A 21,096-nucleotide genomic window follows, 5' to 3' on the forward strand; every position below is an offset into this window, starting at 1 on the left:
GTCATTCATCAACCACTTTTGAAACATGCAAACATGTTACAGATGTTGTACCAAGTCAAATGAGTCAAGCCAGTAATATTTGAATGGAAAACCTTTAAATATGGGGATTACAGTTAAGGTGATGCCATTTCTCTGAGCCAACTAAATTCAAACGTCATGAAGGGTTTGAACATGATTAACGCATTGTCCTTTTACTGTTTAGTTCAGTGGTGTAGTCCAGGGTATACAGAGTATACGCACTTCTTTTTTTAGTCAGTCTTGAGTATACCCACTTCTAAGACTTGCTTCTTCCACCAAAACAAAAAGATTAAAATATATGTTAATCAGTAAATTCCTGTCAGTGTGTGTGTGTGCGTGTAATTCAGTAATGTCAGGGAAGGCGCAAACGCACGGCGCATACCCTAAGGCAAACTTCAAAATAAAGCTGACTAAATAATACATTGACAGCAATGCAACAGCTTTGGCGGATTTTAGTCTGAAGTCTGCCTGTATGGTCACGCCAGCTTGACTATTTCCTTTTTGGCTTGCATTATCGGCGTTTTATTGAAATTGCCTATTTTCTACCACCATTATCATAATACCAGCCAGAAAGTATATTAAATAGCTAATTTAGAGCTTTAAATTACAAAGACATTGTTTGTACAGGTCAAGTGAACTTGGAGTTTAGTTTTTCTCCACTTATGCTCTACTTTCCCAAACTTACTTTGTAAGCTGAATTCTCACGATATTTGTGAGTTCACAAACTCCTGTGAATCCATCTTGCAGAATCAGCCTGCGGATTTTCACCAATGTAAAACCACTGACGGTTTGGACCAGTCACCAAGCAATATTGTGTTTGGGGGTGGGATATGTGGCTGTTACGAAAACAAAAAGCAGCGAAGCCGGGGGGAACTAACAAACCAAACATGGCGACACTGTGGACCGTGGATGACTGCGTAGAGTCGTGGACTCTGCAATTAATTTTTGTTCGCGCAGAATTACCCACAGTTTCCTTTTTGAAAGAACAGCGAGAAGCGCCTTGTACATTTTTAGCTAGTAAAGATATTTGTGATTCGTGTTTTTTACGACGACAATGACAGTCATATCCGTTGCCGTGATTGGTCAAAAAAAAAAATTGCTAGATGTGCACAGTTAGTGTATTTTCCATTCAGCTTGAAGTATTGTACAGAATGTCCCACCTTTCCCGAGCAAATCACAGTGGAGCAGTCCCAGATTGATATTGTGGAGAACTCGCTTGATTGAATCACAATTATCAATATAACTATTGCCAGGCTCCTACTTTCCTGCATGTCGATTTAATAGTCAGAAGTGTTTATTCTCATAGTGCACCTCCAAGGTGTTTTAATCCAACAAGTAGTTGATTTAATAGGAACAACAGCATCTAGGACATTTGAAAGGTGAATTTATCCAGAAGTCTTAACAACGGTCTCCACATTTACAGTTTGTGACACAGCCATGATTTACATGGATTTGTGTTCTCATTTCTGTATATCTTTGTTTTTATAGAAACAGTGGTTGCCAGAAATTTGGGGATTATTTGTAGTTCAAAGAACACACAGAAGTTATCAGCGATAACCAAATCCTTGATTTCAACAAATGAAACTTCAACATCTTTAGAGTTAATTAGGCCAAGAATGTGACCTTGGGTGTATCCGTGCGATAGACCAAAAGTATCAATACAGAAAATTACTTTATATTTTCAATAAACTTTTTTTTGCCTGCCAAATTTGAAGAGCACCTGTTGTGTTAATTTGTTCTAGATTTAATTTTGAGGTGGTCTTCCACATTTTTTTTATCCACTGCATGCTCTTATCATCCTCTTTTTATAATCAATTACTTGCATAATAAATAAATAAAAAGACCCCAATATTTTGACCTGAACGTCATACACAAACATTTATTAAATGGTTTACTTTAATGGTTATGTGTATTGCTCAAACACAACTTGCGCTACCTTTAACGTAACTATCCACTGTTATGCTAAAAGATTTGCAGTCAGAATTAGTAGTGTTTAATCTGCTTTAATACATGATTAATCAAGTGAGTTGATGCTTTAACTTTGACAGCACAAGTTTTTATCCAAATTGTTGTGAACATGAATGTTTGTTTTCTGTCATGTCCAAAAAGTCGTCAGTGCAGATTGCCGATGGCGTTTCTTAATTTCTCCTCCATAAATTTTGTCTCTGTCTTGAAATGATTACAAATAATGGCTTTTTCCTAGACTGAGATATTCAATCGAAATTAATCACCCAGTAAAATATTTTAAAGCAATGCACCATTTATCAAAAATTAGCCAGCTATTTAGTGAAATGGTTCATTTCAACTCTTCCCTGGGAAAAAAAATTCGATTTATGTTTAACGATTAGGATTTAGAGTACTTTTTAGGGATATTTTACACAGGTACAATAGCGGCCTATTTTGGGCAGTCACGTGATCATCTTGATGTATCACGTTGTGTAAACATGCATAGAATCACATGGCTTCAAATGACTACAAAGGAATTATTGCGTCCCAAATCGGACATCAAAGGCGGGACATTGGATGATGCGGCATCTTGTGCGCGTTTTGTTTTGACCAATCACAGGGTGATAGGAGAGAAAAAAAATGCACAAAGCATCTCTCGCTATTCAACAAGGAAACTGAGTAATTCTGCAAGAACTGAATTAATTGCAGTGTCCATTCGTCTGTTGGTTTTGTTCCCCCTGTGTCGGCACTTCCTGGTTTCATTACAGCTGCATGTCCCACCCTAAACAACGCCTGATTGGTCTGATGTAAAAAAAGGTCTGTTGTGAATGTATCAGCGGAAGCAGTACAAGATGTATTTGTAAACAAATACCGCAAGAATTCAGCTTGCTGGCAAGGTTACCCACCCACGGAAGGACATGAAGCCTGCAAGTACGTGCGCTCAAATAAACTCTTTCCATTTTCTTGGAGTCTGAGTTGGAGTTTGGTCCGTGGGAGACAAAATGGAAATCTTTTTGAAATTAATTAAACAAGCGAATATTAGAGAAGCAAATATTAATGCAATTTTAAGTGGAAAACAGCAAAGAAACGCAACTGTTTATCAGGAATTACAAAAGCAAACTCGTACGACGCCATTGGACGGCGCAGTCGCTTCCTGTTCTTCTTTTAAGCTACTGGTGGATCCCATCTCTATGGGTGGCGGAGTACCCTCTCAGTATTCGTAAATGAACAACAGATGGAAACTGGTATAAGTCGCATGTCCGTTTTGCACATTTTCAGTAAATTTGCTTAAAATACCGAAACAATTGGATAAAAACCTGACTACTGATGTTATCTTCAGTTGACAGCAAGTGGCAAAATGGCCGCCCCCCTGAGACGGATAAATGGCTGGATTTTGCTGCATAACTCGTATTCCACAAATAGGGGTGGGTGATATGGCCTAAAAATTATATTACAATATTTCAACGAAATTTGCGGTCATATTTTTGACGATAATGGTAATAATTACTAAACAATAGATTTGTGATTGGTGCTTTGGATAATATAACTTTTATTGCAGCACAATATTTAAGCCACCTTTTTACAACAATTGAAATGCAAACAAAGTGCATCTAGCAACCGTAATGGAATGGAAATAAAAACAGGCCAGGTAGTGTTTAACCTGCGAGGTCTAATTGAAACTTAACTGCTTCAAGTACATAAAGCACATTTACTTGGCAAATACAAAGAAAACACAAACCTTCAGAAGTCAGTGGCAAATTGCATGAGTCAAAGTCCATTATTTTCTCCCGTGTGGTTGATCCTCGTAGAGGCAAAAGAAAAAGGTACGGTAGTAGCCAGTCTGTGGCGTCATGCTCTGTACATCGCAGGCAAGTGTATTGTTGAAAAATGTTTTCCCCTGCGATTGATAAGGCAGTGGTTATTTTTGCAGTAACCAGCAACCGTTCTGTGAGCGTTATTTTGCTGTGACTGTCTCTGATTGGTCGATAAGAGGTGCGAGAAAATGCCGTGATTGCTTGTAGACATTACTAGCGGTTATGAATAATGCAAATGTGCATGTTTACGCCGCTGCGCAACAGCAACGCGCACGCTGTCTCATCGAAAGCACGTAAGCTTAGCGGCCGGTTAGCATAACAGACACGTCAACTACGAGTAGTTACCGGCCACGGTAAAATAATTATCTTGGCCAAATAATAATATGCGACCGCTTCAGTATTATCCAATCAGTCTGTTTTTTTCCATAAGGATTGCATCTAATCAAGAGTGCTCCAGTAATGAACTTTTGTTCACGCCCAACATGAGCTGTTCACATGTCCTCGGTCGCATGTCTTTAGCCTGCACATTCTCTTAACTTTGAAGGCAACAGTTTTTTGCATCATATTTGACCTCTTCTAACCAAACAGTCTCCACAGGACGAAGGTAGCTTACTCCCACTTTGCCTTTGCCTACAGAACTGGCTGCAGCTCACAGCCTTACACGCTCCGACATTATTTTCATGCAGCAGCGAACGACACATCTACGTCCAAATAGACACAAAGACGTATGATGTTACGCAATACGTCATCACGTCACTTTCAAATTTATATCACCCAAAAAAATACACTGGTAATATCATAGAAGGTATGATATGGAACACCCTTATCCACAAATGTAATATGAATTAGAATGTCGTGTTAAGACATTTCTCCGACGACAGTGTCTTTGTTTAAAAACAAGATTCTGGAAATTATATATAGCACAAGTGTCCTCTTTATTGTATACTTACGTTGTGCTTTGATCCTTTATTTGTGTGTTGTGTTGTATGCGTTCCTGTTGGGGCTCCTTGTCTAGGTCATGCTTGTAAATTAATTAGTTCTCCAACATTTTTACCTGTTTAAATAAAAAGACTAGTGAGATCACATATAACATATTATTGTCAAGAAAAAGATTGACTTGCTCTTTAACTCTTTGACCGCCAAAAACGTTTAATAACGTTTAGTAAAATCCAAATGAGTGCCGCCAAAAACGTTAAGACGTTAACTATGTTTTTTAATGGAAACGGGTGGAGGAAAGCCTTGGCCAGCTGTGCTCAAAGTATCAAGCAGATAGAGTTAGTATAATGACTGTTTATGGGCACTAGATGGCAGCGATGACTCTCTTTGGACAAGATAGGGTAGGAGTCAGTATTAGAAGACTTTTTTTTTTCTGATGAAAGATGAGAGTTCAACCTTTCATTTGATAGTATCTTTTTTTCCATAGTCCAAACACAAAATTTTCTGTGGACCTTGAAAGATCAGTCAAAATGCTCTAAATCAGCTGCCACCCACATGTTCTCTTTTCTGAAAATGGTTGGCAGTCAAAGAGTTAATTCATTCACTCCCAGCCATTTTCACTAAAACAAACCCCTTCACTCCCAGGTGTTATAGTGGTTTTTAACTGATTTTGCAAGACCCACAGAATATTGTCGTTCTATTGCTATAAAAACATGACCACAAGAAAGATTAGTCTCTTCTTTCATCAGGAAAAAAAAAGTATATTTCTATCAGTTTCCATTTTGCAACAATTAGCATTAGAATATAGGTTCAAGTTTCAGCATTATTAACAAATATATTTAGAATTCTGAGTAATTGAGGGTTTTTTCAACATGGTCCTGGTTCGTTTCCTATCCTCCGCTGCCACCTGCTGGTAGTTTGTGTAATAACTACAATTTCTTCAACCGTTCTTTGCAGTTGAGGCTCCATCAAAGCCATCTGTATGCTCTAGCATTAAAAACATATAAATACGTCTTTGGGACACTTAAACATTTAAAATAGAACGTATTTATAAGTTTTTGGGAGCTAATGAGTTAAGCATGCTCATAGCATAGCTTTATAGCAGGACGTCACACTTGTAGTCTTGGTGTTTTTAAAATATTCCATACAACTATGTTATTGGATTCTTATGGTCTTGTTAACTGGCTCAGTGTTTGTTTATGCTGCTGGAGAGAGTGATGACTGTACCTATCTCTTTCTGTCTAGGATCTGATGTGAACAGTATGGACTCTGTGGACAGTGGCTGCACTATGGGTGCAAGAGAAAGTCATAGTAACAATGTATCCTCTTCAAGCTCTGATCTTGTCATCTGGGAAATTGAAGTGCCAAAGGTGAGGCATTGCAAGTATTAGGCGTGTACATGACTCTACTGCCAATTCAACACTTTTTTTAGTGCACAATCTGTTCCAGAGATTGTCACAAATATTCCTTTAAAAATTAAGGAACACTCACAGCAGGCAATGTGTGCTGTGTTTGGGACTAGGGATGCTCCGGTCAGGGTTTTATGCTGCCCAAACGGATACCGATCATCTATGAGTAAGATCAGCCGATACCGATACGATTCCGATCACATTATCTGTATTTTTTTCCAGAAGTTTTAATAACGGTCTCCGCATTTACAGTTTGACACAGCCATGATTTACATGGATTTAGTGTTTGCGTTCTCATTTCTGTATATCTTTGATTTTATAGAAACTGTGGTTGCCAGAAATTTGGCGGGGACGGAAGGAAGGACGGACGGACGGATAATCACCTTAATTTTTTGACAAAAACAATATTTACTTCTACAAGAGAATTACTACAAAACACTTGCTGGCACAATCCATCAACTAACTACATTATTCAGTAAAAAAAAAACAACTGAAAAACTTACATTTACCAGCTTTCAGTAACACAATCTTACATGAGCCGGTCAGGAACTCAGGCGTCGGCATCACGATAGCTCCGGTGTATTTCAAAATAAAACCGTTTGGGAACTCGATTTTTAGGATGGAAGCTAGCTAACTTCATAGCTTGACATGAGTCGGACACTTAAAAGACAAAATAAATAAAAAATGACAAAATAACGCTATTTAAACACAAAACATACTTACCCATGGTAGAAGTCCCAGAAATAATGTCCAAAAAGCATATCAATGTGACGACAGGCAACCGTGGCTATTGTTTACCAGTAGCGCTCTGTATATACGATTATTGCGTGAACTCAATTGTCCAGCGTGATCCCCAGGGAATCTTGTGGTTTCATGGGTGCAGATTTCCCGACATGTACAGCTCTCGCAACGCACTTGGTGTGAATTGCAGTCCGTACAGAAACCGCTCCGCAGTCAGTGTGAATTCATCGCTCTCAAGCCGACGACATGTTTATGTCTGTGTTGCCGCGTGCGTACGGGGCTGCAGGCCGCCCGCTGTTGGGACGGAAGAGTTCAACTTCCCGCAATTGCCCTGAGTCTGGTCTCTCAGGCCAGGCAGGCTGAAAAGCATGACCTGCGGATGATCGGATTTTTGATTGTGAATGAAAGGCTTTGATCAAATATTCCGATCACGTACCTTTTCCATGAACATCGGCCGATCATGATCGGTGGCCAAATGATCGGAGCATCCGTACTTGGGACAATTGGTACCTAAAGTTTGTTTGACTAGTATGAGTGGTCCAATTCTGACTAAGCGCATACTCACCCCTGACCCCAACATGCTTAATGAGTTGTGCTTTGGTCTGGCATGATTGTTTGATATGTATTAATCTCAAATAAGCACCACAATAAAAACATGACTTAGGAAAGAAAAAGGCACAATATGATAAGATGCAAGTTTGAGAAGGGGCAGAAGGAAGTGAAGCTTAGCAAGTTTACCCCCCCCCCCCCCTCTACATTATAATAAGTTCAAGGTCCATAAAAAATCCATACATTTTAGAAGATTATTCCAGCAAAAAAAAAGAAGAAGATTAAGTGCAAACCTTGTAAACAAAACTAAAATCTGCTTTATGAAAGTATACATCTATATTTACATAGATTTCGCTTGTGCCGAAACCTTGTAACTTAAATTGTCACTTTTTAGGAGACCCCCAAAACAACACGTTTTATTAACCATTCACATTGCATTATCAAAGAGAACAAGACATTTTGAACACTGGTCTATAACTGGTAAAAATGACACGCACACATGTGGACTGAGCAAATGTCTACATTTCTGAAAAAATATGAAGTTTACCAAATTGTGACATACGAGGTTTTGGCCCGACGCTAGCGATTAATTACCGTATAGTACAAACACAGATACAAACATACATACACAGTACACTTATACTTAGCCACAATCACCCATTATATAATCAATGTGATCACTTCCCTACCCAATCATTGACTGCCCCTTTCGATAATAGAAAAGGAAAGATTAGAACTAATGCAGAAAGTCCAAGTTTTACTTTGGCAGCATATTATTCATGTGATTGTTCTTCTCACCAATTAATGATAAATGCCTCCTAGGACCATAGAAAATGAATGCGACAACACAAATTCAGGAAGGTTTTAATCAGAGTTCATCATCATAAAGCTGTGGCACATGCAAAACAGTCTAAAGTCTGAACAAGTGCAGAGGTGTATGTGTGCTTTGGGGCAGGGAAGGGGGGAAATTTTAGTTAGGTTGAAGCCTGCTATGTTAGAACTGCCCCGGTATGTTAACCAAGTTGACCACATTGTGCACTCAGTTTTATGAATCTGTTTTGGTCTCATCCTGAATTGCTTTGTGTAAGGCCACGATTTGTAATGATTAGGGATGCAACGGTTCTCTGTCTTAGACCAAACCGTTGGGTCCGCCCTGCACGATACAATAAGCCCTTACGGGCAGTGTGTTTTCGTTTCTGCAACAAATTTTGTATTGACGCTTTACACGCCACTGTGTATGCGTGCCTGTCGAGTGTCCATAAGCGGAGGCAGCCTGCTGCAGAAAAGCCCTTCCCGTGAGCTAATGTCCAATCACTGTTACGGTTCTGCCCACTCACACAGAACAGAAGCGGAAAAACAAAATGTCGAGCGGATGTAATTTTACATAATTTATCTTTCAATTTCCTTCATAAGCATTCAGCTTAGCTTCCAGCATTCAACGTAATTTCTGCAGAAATTGCACTTAGTATTATTATTATTATTATTTTGTATACACATTTTATACTACTGTATAGTGTTAAAATTGTCGTTGCACAATGTAGTTTTTGCTAACTAGCAAAATAAAGAGAATTTGGGGGGAAAAAGTAGTTATCTTTACGCACAAATCACGTGCCGTGGCCCAAAAAAAACAAGGTCCGGACCGTACCTTAGGCTACCTGTACTGTTGCACCCCTAGTAATGATACAGGATAGCAGCAGTAATTAATTAGCACGGGTTCCATATTATTTAATTCTTAATTTGTAACTTATTTAATGGTCAATGGCCAAACAGTCTGGAATTTTTAATCATAAAGTAGATTCTGAAAGCCAGGTTTGCCAGTATCAGATTTAATGTTATTATTATTTTTTAATCATTAATACTTTGAGATTAAATGACTATTACAGAATGCAGTGCTAATGTACACCAGGCCTCAGCTCCCGGAATGCACTTATTTACTTTTTATTCAATTTGTCAAATAATACAAGCAATGTGTTTCGGATATGTGGTTGCTGCTCACAGTAATTGTTTATGATTCTCTAATGTTTCATGTTAGTCGTAGAGCAAAGATTAAATCACCACCCTGACACTGTTAAATTGTAATTATGGAATACAATGTATTTTTTTTTAATTTAACTGTCACAACTTAAAAGCGTTGTAAAACAAAATAAATTTTATTAAATGAAAGATGTGGATAATTAAATCATTGGTCACTGTATACATTGTCAAACATTTAATAAGTGTTCAGTAGCTCTCAAAGGTATTTATTTGCCCATTATTGTATATATTTTTTATTATTTGCAGGTTGTCACTTGTGATAACAGTTGAACTGGAAATGTTTGTTTAAGGGTTATTTCTGTTTGAGAGGCAAACATTTTTTTTTACCTTTTGCATGTGATAATTTCTTTCTGACCATTGATGGCACATTTCTGAAAGGACTCTAAATACTCTGCTTACAACGTTCATGTAAAATGTGAATGATGTGCGTTTTATGGCTGTCTTCTGGTTTCAGCTTTTGGTTGGGCGATTAATTGGGAAGCAAGGAAGATATGTGAGTTTTCTGAAGCAGACCTCTGGTGCAAAGATATACATCTCAACCCTGCCTTACACACAGGAGTTCCAAATCTGTCACATAGAGGGTGAGTTGTGTGGACAGTCTCATTTTCCATAGATTCTTGTTTTGAAAAGGGAATTGACTAGCTGAAAGAATCTAGCTCACAAGTGATGAGCACGAGTTTCTTTTTATCACAATTGCTGTTGACTCTTCATGTTTGATGTCTTCTCAGGCATGCAACAGCAAGTTGACAAAGCCCTGTCTCTGATTGGGAAGAAGTTCAAAGATATGGATTTGACCAACCTTTATGCTCCACCACCGCTCACATTGCCATCACTCCCCATGACTTCATGGGTAAGGCTGACTTTATTTGACTTCTATAGACAGTACCTTTCATTAGATTATATACTGCATAGTCTCAGTGGACATGAATGGTGAGATGACGAGAATTCAAAATGTTCCCCTCCAAAGTCAAACAGTTATCATCATAAAAGCTTCAACTGTGCAAGCAGTTGTTTAAAGTGACATGTTTGGCTTGTGTAAAACGTTCACTGGGCCCGGTTGTTCAAAACTGTTATATCTTTAACCACTGGTTAAGTAGCTTTAACCGAACGTTAACTTTCACGGCACCGTTATCTTGTTCAAAACGCTGTTAACGTTGACCGTCTGTTAAAGGTAACTCATTCACTCCCAGCCATTTTCACTGAAGCAACCCCCTTTGTTCCTGTCGGTTTTACTGGAATTTGACTGATTTTTGCAAAGCCCACAGAATATTCTGTTCTATTGCTATAAAAACATGGAACCTACCAAAAGGAAAGAATAGTCTCAGGGAAAAAAAGTATATTTCTATTTGTTTCTGTTTTGCAGCAATTAGCATTAGAATATAGCTAAGTTTCATCATTACTCACAAATCTGTTTAAAACAGTGGGGAAAAGAGCTTTTTGCCATTTTTGTAATAACTACCGTTGCTTAAGCGTGCTCTTCATTCTGTAGGGAATTATTTTTTTGCCTGTTGCGTTGTCTCTCCTGTCTGCATGCGGGAGAAAGTCCACACCAAAAGCAAGGGGGTGCGTTTGTATTTGAGTCGATGTAGTTTGAGTGGGCGGGGAGTTTGTGGCGGTTAGCAGCATAGCATCTAGCTTGTTGCATTCGGATCATGGCAGATAAAACCCTTTGATCGCCGCAAATAGTTTACAATTGGGTGGGGGTTGCTGTCTGTGCCTGTAGCGGATATTGAGTTTGATGATCTGTGCAGCATTCTCAGCAATTAGTCTTGTATTTATCTTTATTCATTTTATCAACAACTTTGATTAGAAGTTAGCACGCGCCGCTCTTCTTCGGCGGTCTATGAAGTACGTCATTATGTGGGTGCGACCCAGTGTGCCACCAACTGTTCAGACGGAGACCTACAGTTAAATGGGAGTTACTTAAGGCACGTTGTTGTATTGAATTTAAATTATTTGCACTTACCTTGAAAAAAAAAAAAAACTTGCATACAACCACATATTTTGAATGTGACTTTTATGGCCACTAGATATTTTACTTTTGTTTTATTTATGTCTTTAGTTTTTAAAATTCATTTTATTGTGTTATTGTACCGGTAAAAATACAAGTGTCCCTAGAAATTTGATCAATAAATGTGATTGAAATCAACACTTTAATGTATAATATACAATGTTTTTTAGTTATGTTTTACTAATTGTGAATTACTTTGTATCTCTTATTAGGAATCATTACATTTATTCTATTATTTTTTTCCTCTTATTACAGCTATCTTTTTTTGTTTTTGTTTTTCCAAGTGGTGTTGTGCTTGCGATGATGAAGTGACGAGTTTTGGTGATATGCTGTTGTCATCCTCAAAAACAGAATGTTTGTTCAATCATTGACATTGCATCATCAAAGAAAGCAAGCGATTGTCAACACGAGATTAGTGAATCATTTGTAAAATAAATAAATAAAAAATACACACATGTGGGGACCATGAATAGTATTAATTTGAAAAATGTTAAATCAACCAAATTCTAATGTGAGGTATCGGCCCAAGGCTAGCAATTTACAGGGCCAGTGCTGGTTCTGGCATGGCCAGCACCCGAAAAGGCTTAACGTAGACCCCTGCATTAGCTAAACCATTATAGCACAGTGTAGGCTACTTGATTGCAATGTTAAAACTTTTTTTTTTCTGGGAGAAGTTTTGCCGTAGTGGAAGTGGCCGTAGTGGAAGTGGCTGCGATAAGTGAAGCAAAGCCCCTCTCTCCGGTGTGCGCAAATGAAGGCCCATGTACACTCCTGCAGTGAAACGCTAGTGAGTAAAGAGAGGCAAAACGCTCCCTTCACTTTTAGTGTGAATGTAGCAATATAATTGTGTCCACTACCGTGTACCGTACCTTTCAAGTTTTCGTTTCCACAGAGTTTATGCCGTTAGTCAGAATAGTGTGGACAACGTGCTTCTGTAAAATGGGTAAAAAAGAGTTTTCAGCTGGTTGGAAGCGGTAGCAGGCGATAGGCACTCGGCTTGTGGCAAAGTATGCAAAAAATAAAGTTGGGGACTTTGGGCGTAAAGGCCCTCGAGTCACACGTGAAAGCCAGAAAGCACCAGCTTGCTATGACTTGAAGTTGGTCTAAAATTTTTCTCATAATGGTCTAAAAAAGTCTTTAAAAAAAAAAAGTCAAAAATTAAACTTCGTGATTTCTGCAAGAAACCTGTCAGACAACTGTGAGTAGCGGCTAAATTATATGTAATAATTATTATTGTAATTTTTTATTAATTTGAATTTTAAAACGGTAATTACAAATATCAGTTATTACAAATATTAGATGAAAAATACACAGAAGTATCAGGGTTCCCGCATGTTCTTAAAGTAAAAAATTCATAAACTTAAATTTCAGGCCTTAAATGTCTAACTCTTTGACTGCCAAAAACGTTAAATAACGTTTAGTAAAATCCTATGGAGGAGTGACGTTTTTTTCACAACAGAGGTGAAACTAACCATTTTCTATTGTTGATTACTGAAAAACGGAATAAGGTAGAAACAAACTTTTTTCTGATGAAAGATGAGAGTCCAATCTTTCATTTGGTAGTATGTGTGTTTCCATAGTCCAAACACATAATTTTCTGTGGACCTTGAAAGATCAGTCAAAAATGCTTAAATCGGCTGGCACCCACGGCATCCCTTTTCTGAAAACGTCTGGCAGTCAAAGAGTTAAAAACACCCATATTTTCATCCCAGGTCTAAAATTTTATTTACCAAAGTCTTAAAATTTACATCCGCTCCATCCATACTGAAAAAAGAAATGTGCGTGTGCTGTCTGCACTTTTCTACAGGCAAAAATGTCATATGTGTACAGCTGCATGCACTGTTGTCACAATAAAGCTGTTCTCACAGCTAGTATATGTATGTACTTTTATTTTGTAGGTACCGCAGGAAGTGTTAATTTAATATTCATGTCGTGTGCAGGGTTTTTCCTGGCTCCAATTGAGATGGAGGTGGTATCATTCTGACTATAATGGGTGACTACCGATATCAGGTAGTGGTGCCAATGCCAGTCTTATTTTAAGGTATCGGTACTCACAGCGGTGACCGATACCATTATCGGCCTTTTATGATCAGGGACAAGAAATGAGAAATTATATGAATACAAAGTTGCCATTAACTTGATGTAATTTTAAAGAAAAATAATATATTGGGATATATAGGTCTTTCTTTCAAATCATCTGTCATTTATGGGTGGGGAATTGTATTTACTAGTGGTATCGGTATTTAGTATCAGTCGCGGTGACTACTCAAGAGTTGCATATCAGTCTGGGAAAAAGTGGTATCGAACATCCCTAATCCTGACCATGCGCCATGACGTGCATGTAATCTGTAAATTCAACTGACTCGCTTTAATTTTTTACAAGCAACATATAATAATTCCATGTTTCAATAATAAAAAATATTAGTTCCAATAAGAATATGACTATTATCATGTTAAAGCATTCATTAATTATCAGTCAGCAAATGAGGTGGAGGTGGTCGCCTCTGAATTTTGTACACAGGAAAAACCCTTTGCTATCTTCCCGGCTAACGTAAGTCAAGTCTTAACGCTCTTGTCACAATCCACCTAGTTTTACTATTTAAACACCATAATAACAATAAAAACTGTTAAACTTGTTGCTGGGATGGACGTGTTTTTTGTGTTTTTTTGCGCTTGACGTCAGGCACCGTCATCGTGTAGTTTCATAATTATTATGTGCGCACGTCTGTGAAGCTACCGCTGCAATTATTATTGTCAATGTCTGTCTTATTAGCTGTCAGTCTGTGAGGTGAGCAGTGTGATAATCAGTGGTGCTTTTGAACTTTTTTCCCCATGAAACTAGCAATAGTTTCAATCAATTCATTCATCTATCCGCATTCATTCATCTTTTTCTGTCTGTCTTTCTATAAATATACAGTATATAAATTGCACATTTTAATTTACGCATGGATTTTTGCTTCTCCTATCCTTTCCCTGTCCTAGTCCTATCCCATGCAAACAGCAGGGTCCACTGTATCCAAAATAAATTTAATGATCTTTTTTTATTTTGTCTTCATCAGCCTATTTGGAATTAAAAAGTAATAAATATTACTCAAGTTGCATTTTTTTAATATTACGGTACTTGAATTACATTACTAACTAGATTTTTATCAGGTAACATAAACTGTATCAGAATACATTTAAAAAGTAACGCTTCCAACCCTGCTTGTACAGTATAATGTGATCATGTCACTATGCATAGATAGATGTGTTTAATTCTGCTTGATTTTGTTTTTCAAAATGCAACAAATCTGAAATATTTCATGGGAGCATGACGCCAGACATCCTTAGAGGGGTTGAATACAATTATCACCTTCTTCATCCCTGATCAGTTTTCATGCCAGGAATGCACATGGTTTTAACCATGCCCCCCACACACACAATCTGAGGGTAGACTACCTTCTTTTTCATTTTTTACTTTAATGCGTCTGTTACGCTCTTTTCTGCCTTTTATATTTACTAATCATGTACAATATTATTTAAAAATATATATCAGTGTGCACCATACTGCACTGCAAAATTTTGTTTCATTGACAGTCACCGCAGTCATTTTAAGCATACATTTCTTTCAGTCAAATTACCATTAAACTTGACAAGTTCCGCTTGTTAAAAAAAAATGTTGGTCTTAATATTGGTTTAAAAATTTTGTTATAATGGTCTAAATAGGACTTTAAAAGGTCTAAATTTTAACTTGGGGATTCCCGCAAGAACCCTAAAGTATGTACTTACAAAAAGTAAAAGAAATCAAAACTATTCTATCAAAATATTACACAAAAAATCCAAATAGACACAAATGTGAGAAACAAACACATGCATTATAATGCTACAAAATATTAGAAAAAATTATTTTTTTTTACACAAAATATACACAGTAGGGGGGAAACTGGGGGGCACTATAAGGCGCACCTAAACATTTTTAATTTTCTCAAAAGCCGACAGTGCCCCTTATATTCCGATGCGCCTTATATGTGGATCAATGTTGGCGTCGCCTAACCAACAGCGGTTAGATAGGTAGTTGTGTGTTTAGACGACAAAATAGCTCCTCACAAGTGACATGCTTATTCAAACTCAGGGCTATAAATCACGTATTTGAACATGGGAATAGAGCAGCAGCAAAATAATTTAACATTAATGAATCAATGGTATGGAACTGGAGGAAGCAACAGGATGACCTGCGCCAAGTGAAGACCAAAAAGAGTTTCCGCGGGAACAAAGCAAGATGGCCGCAGTTGGAGGACAAAGTCGAACAGTGGGTTCTTAGACAGCGAGCAGCAAGTAGAAGCGTCACCACTGACTACTAGAATTAAGGCAACAGCGCTGGCACGCGACATGAACATACGGTAAATGAATTTACAGGTGGCCCTTTGTGGTGCTTTCGATTTATGAAGAGATGTAATCTCTCCATCCGCACACGCACTACTGTCTCTCAGAAACTGCCAAACAATCAAGAAAAGCTGGCAACTTTCCGCACATACTGGAAAAAAAAAAAGATCACTGAAAAGAAGATCCGACCAGGGCACATAATTAACATGGGCGAGGTTCCACTCAGCTTTGATATTCCTGTGAACCGCACCGTGGTTCAACGGGAACCAGTACGGTGAATGTACGCACTACAGGAAATGAGAGGTCTTCCTTCACTGTTGCTCACCATTCAGTCATAACCACTGATCTGTATATATTACTTGTTTGTTGTTGCTCTGCCAGAGCCGGGCTCTGCTATCGGCTATCTAGTAATATATAGATCAGTGGCCATGACCCACCTTCCGCTGGAGGTTTTTGTCACCAATACATTATAGTTAAATTGTGCGTTTTGGCTATGCTAATGTTATGAAATGTAACATCCTAAAGTTAGCCATTTAGCCCTAAACTAGCTAAATTAGGATCATGTAGGGCAGTTTTTTTCAGTGACCAGTACCCCCTTCTAAATATTTTTTTAGCTTAGTACCCCCAACCAGCGCAAAGCATTTTGGATAAACAAAACAAAACAGTGCTGTGCCATCTTGTGTCTGGTTTTAATTTGGGAACTGGTTTTAACTTTAACAAAATCAACTGCCAAGGAAACAGTAGTTTACAAAAAAAATCAAAGAATCAAACATACAATGTTCACATACAATTATAAATTACATACATATATATATTTTTTTCTAAATTACATTACAGAAATGAAATCAGGACATTCAACTAAACACAAGGTAATTTCTTCAAACTATTAGAACTCAACTGACTGTTTTGTTGACATTCCCTTTAGCGCAGATCCATCTAGTGGATGCTTTAAGTCACTACAGTAGCTTCTATTCTATGTGCCTTTATAGTGCGTAAAATACGGTATGAGTAAAAAAAAAACAATTCACAAAAACACCTAAATGGCTTCAAACATTGAACGTTTTCTTTATCAGCAGAAAAGTTCTTGCTGCTTTAATTAATGAAATTATTATTTTTTTCACCGAGTGCTAGGGGTCATTTGAATTGTATCCATTTCTTTTGCCGACCCGGAAGTAAACCAATAAAGTAATTGTGGGATATATCGGTGTTAACCAGTGACAAACGGCACAGTTAACTTTGACAACGCATATTTAACGGTCGGTTAGTTAGCGGCTGGTTAAGAATGTAACTGACGGTTAGGGGTTAAACAGTGGTTTAAAAAAGAAAAAGATAATCGATCAACCAGGCCCTGGTGTTTAATAAAACCATATTAAAGTAAAATCTAACACAACTGCTCACCTCTTGACACCTGACTTTTCCCAAATATATATTGAATGTGATGCTCCCGTAGCTGTTATCTTAATTGACCTAGAAATTTAATGCTTAGAACAGATTTATTGTAATAATAATATATTTCAGATCCTGATAACACTTATTTTGTTTTTGCTGTTATTTATTCATTTATTTTATTGTTGTGAAAACTCCATGGCACACGACAAATGTTTTTGTCTTTGGCAGAAGTCTGCACTTGTTCGAGCTCTCTAATTTTGCTTTTGCTTTTACCAATTTGTCATCTAGCTTCTCCTGCCCAGTGGTGTGACGGTGGAAGTGATTGTGGTGAATATTGTGTCAGCCGGGCACGTCTTTGTCCAGCAGCACACCCATCCTACTTACCATGCCCTAAGAAGCCTTGACCAGCAAATGTTCTTGTGCTACTCCCAGCCGGGCATACCCACCCTTCCTTCACCAGCTGAAGGTAACCAAACCTGTAAAGAAAAAAATAGTCTAGTCCAGTCCTGGACAAATCATTTGACTTGTCCACAATCTTTGAATAGAATAAAATTTAAAGGATGAAATGTAAAATATGTGGGAATTTTGTTAAGAAAGCTGTTCTGTTATTTTGATGTGGTCATTTGTGGGCGGTAAAAAATTTTGAAGGATGTGACGATGTCCAAATGTCACTATACGATAATTATCACAATATGAACCTCATGATGCGATAATTACAATATAGTGGGCAGGTTGGCGACATAAAAAAAACAACTATAAAAACTCTGAGAATTGTTAAAAATAAATAAATATGGTGGGTGGAGCACAATATTGTCGTCTTGTACATAACAGCAGTAACAAAAGAAATAGGCTTGGCTAGTCATTTCATTGTCATGTGCTCCTATTGGCTCAACTGTGCCTAATCGTGTTCTAAGTAGTTTACGTTGCTGTGTTGAAATGGTACATGTAACATTAAACTCAATGTAAATATATGCCCTACAGTCACTATTAGGGATGTAATGCTAATGGCAATATCATGATATTGCGATATTAAATTTGCCACAATATCGTGGTCGTCATGTCACAATATTAGAAGCAGCACATCTGTTAAATAGGTGAGGTTTTATTCCATTGGTGTAGTTCTAGCACCCTTTGGTGGTTAATTTTTATTAGGAATGTTTTGGCCACTGCGGCGGTAACTTATCTCACAAAAATCAGTCACACCAGAAAATTCTTTTTTGGGGCAATAAAGTGAAATTTTTAACAGTATCATGAGTTTTTCTTTTTTGTATATATCAACCTCCCCACAATATTGTGATAATTAACATATCTTGAGGTTCATATCGTGATATTTATTGTATCATGATTTTTGGATATTGTTACATCCCTAGTAGGGCTGCATGACATATCGAAAAAATACCGTAATAGCGATGATGGCACACGCAATATGCTCATCGCAAAGACTTGCAATAAATTCAAACTTTTGTTATGGTACTGTATGCTTCTCTGCATGCATTGGTGTTGATCCAAGTTGGACCAATCAGATGCGCCCTTAAATACGCATCGCCACTCACCTCACTAGATACTGCTCTCCTATTGGCTGGAGCGGATCACAGGCGTCCTGTCCTGTTTGCAACTCCGCAGGCGTGGACGGAGGAAAAATAAATAACAGGCGCAGGAGAGGAAGAAATGAACGAGGATGAAAGCAATGAACTATTTGTGCCTGAAAAGAATAGCACGTTTTGCAATATGGGACTACCACAGATATTCAACACCCATATCCAGCTCAGTGGCCGAGTGGTTAGTGTCCACCCTGAGACTGAGAGGTCGTGGGTTCAATTCCCAAGACTATAAAAATGGGACCGATTGCCACTCTGCTTGACACTCAGCATTAAGGGTTGGAATTGGGAGGTTAGATCACCACATGATTCCCGAGCGCGGCGTTGCTGCTGCTCACCGCTCCCTCAGGGGATGGGTCAAATGCGGAGAACAAATTTCGCCCCACTTAGATGGGTGTGACAATCAGTGGATCTTATCTTATCTTATCTTATCTTATCTTATATCACATGTTTTTCCAATATCGTGCAGCCCTAATCCCTATTCACTATAACACTTAATATTGAGTAGGTGTTAAAAAAAAATCTTCGGCAATATATCGCATTATTACATCACACAATTCTCGTATCGATTCCTATGCAGCCGAATCGATGATGTGGTCACTGGTCACTAACAGAGGCACATCACTGATTAGGTGTCCCTCTACTCTGTGACTGTCACCGCCTCATCCCTATCCAAAATACAGTATATATGTGCGTGAAACAAGCAAACTTCACAATAAACAAAAGGCTGCATTTGAAGAGCAAACAGGCAAAACATATTTAGTCTTACCAGAGTAAGACTTTGTGCCTGGACTCGCACCAAGCTAAACTGCCGGCCCGGGCTGGATTTGGTGACCCCGAAAAGGAAGTCGACAATCCGGATTCGCGCTAGACAACGCGAGGTGCAGGGCTTCCTTCGAAGGACGTCCAGGGTCGCCGGCGCAGGCGCCAATGCTCGATCCGCGGGGAGGAAACGAACAAAGTGTGCCCTTAGCTAGATCCGCTGGGATGGCATGAAGCATGTCAAAGTCGCCAGTGCCTAATAGCGACGGGGTTGCCCGGCTGCTTGTCAATATAGTGCAGCGGGGAAGCAATGCATCTACTATATAGCCTTTCCGCCCCTCAAAATGCCCACTTTGCACGCAGTGCAAGTCGCACTGTCTCCGCTTTCCACGTTAAAGATGATAATAACTTATCATCTACTTCCTAATACCTCGACGCCATTTCTTTGTTTAGCCCTGCCGCTTAATGACATTAATAGTGTCACTGTAGCAAAGTGATGCCGTGCCACACGCTGTGCTGTGTGGACAAATTAAATCTCACTTTGTGCCACCGCTCAACTCCAGATTTAATAAAAAGTTATAAAAAATAACCTCATATAGTTATCCGAGCCCTGATCGGGAGACAACGTCTGATTCCGATAGTCAGCAACCACGGGCCCGATTTCTGATCACGTGATCGGATCGGGACATCCCTAGTTTCATCCACCCATTTTTATTCGAATTTTCAAGAATGCGAAAATAAAACAATGGAAACGGGGTGGATTTTGAAGCGTATCGAAAAAAAGGAAATGCAAATTTTGGCTATGGAATTTTGCGAGTAAACGTAGACAAGACTGGATAAACGTTCACACACAAGTTTGTAGTCACAAAGCAATGCCAGACGACAAAGTAAGGTATGTTTGTGGGGGGGGGGGGGGGGACAAAACGGCAATCTTCTTGGATTTAATTAAAGAAGCGAATATTAATACTGTTTTAGATGGAAAACGGCAAAGAAACGCTACGGTTTATCAAGAATTACAAAGGCAAACTCGTACGATGTCATTGCAGGGCGCAGTCGCTTCCTGTTTTTCTTTTAAAGTACTGGTGTATCACATCTATGGTGTGTACCGCGAGTCCCCTCTCAATGTTCACGAAGAAGAACCGATGGAAACGGGCATAAATCGCATGTCCGTATTTTCAGTAAATTCGCTTAAAATTTTTGATGTAAACCCCACTATAGTTTGACATTTGAAAGTTCTTCACAAACAAAAATACTAAATACCCACAAATTATTATTGCTAATATTTCAGATTACGTACAATTATAATTGCTCTAAAACCTTTTTCCACCACTGTACCCATCTGATAAGTCTGATAAGATGCAGTGTCCAATCAGTAGCTTATTTATTTGCAAAAATGAATAAAATATTGATTGATGATAACAATAATAATGCATTAGATTTATATAGCGCTTTTTTGGACACTCATAGACTCTTCACAGTGGGTGCAATATTCGTGCGCTCACACATTCACACTCTGGTGGCGGTAA

At 38.4% G+C, this 21,096-nt stretch overlaps 1 protein-coding gene across 1 annotated transcript in view; it reads left to right on the forward strand.

Annotated features, from left to right (window-relative positions):
- The window catches only part of akap1b (A kinase (PRKA) anchor protein 1b), a 72,466-nt gene that overhangs the window by 37,949 nt on the left and 13,421 nt on the right, over nucleotides 1–21,096 (forward strand). The window contains exons 3-6 of the mRNA XM_077566284.1: nucleotides 5,961–6,085; nucleotides 9,903–10,029; nucleotides 10,177–10,298; nucleotides 17,499–17,676. Of these exons, the coding sequence (XP_077422410.1) occupies nucleotides 5,961–6,085; nucleotides 9,903–10,029; nucleotides 10,177–10,298; nucleotides 17,499–17,676 (552 nt within the window). The remainder of the gene's footprint in view (nucleotides 1–5,960; nucleotides 6,086–9,902; nucleotides 10,030–10,176; nucleotides 10,299–17,498; nucleotides 17,677–21,096) is intronic.

This window comes from Vanacampus margaritifer, chromosome 5 (genome assembly GCF_051991255.1).
Source record: "Vanacampus margaritifer isolate UIUO_Vmar chromosome 5, RoL_Vmar_1.0, whole genome shotgun sequence".
In the NCBI taxonomy this organism is placed as follows: domain Eukaryota; kingdom Metazoa; phylum Chordata; class Actinopteri; order Syngnathiformes; family Syngnathidae; genus Vanacampus; species Vanacampus margaritifer.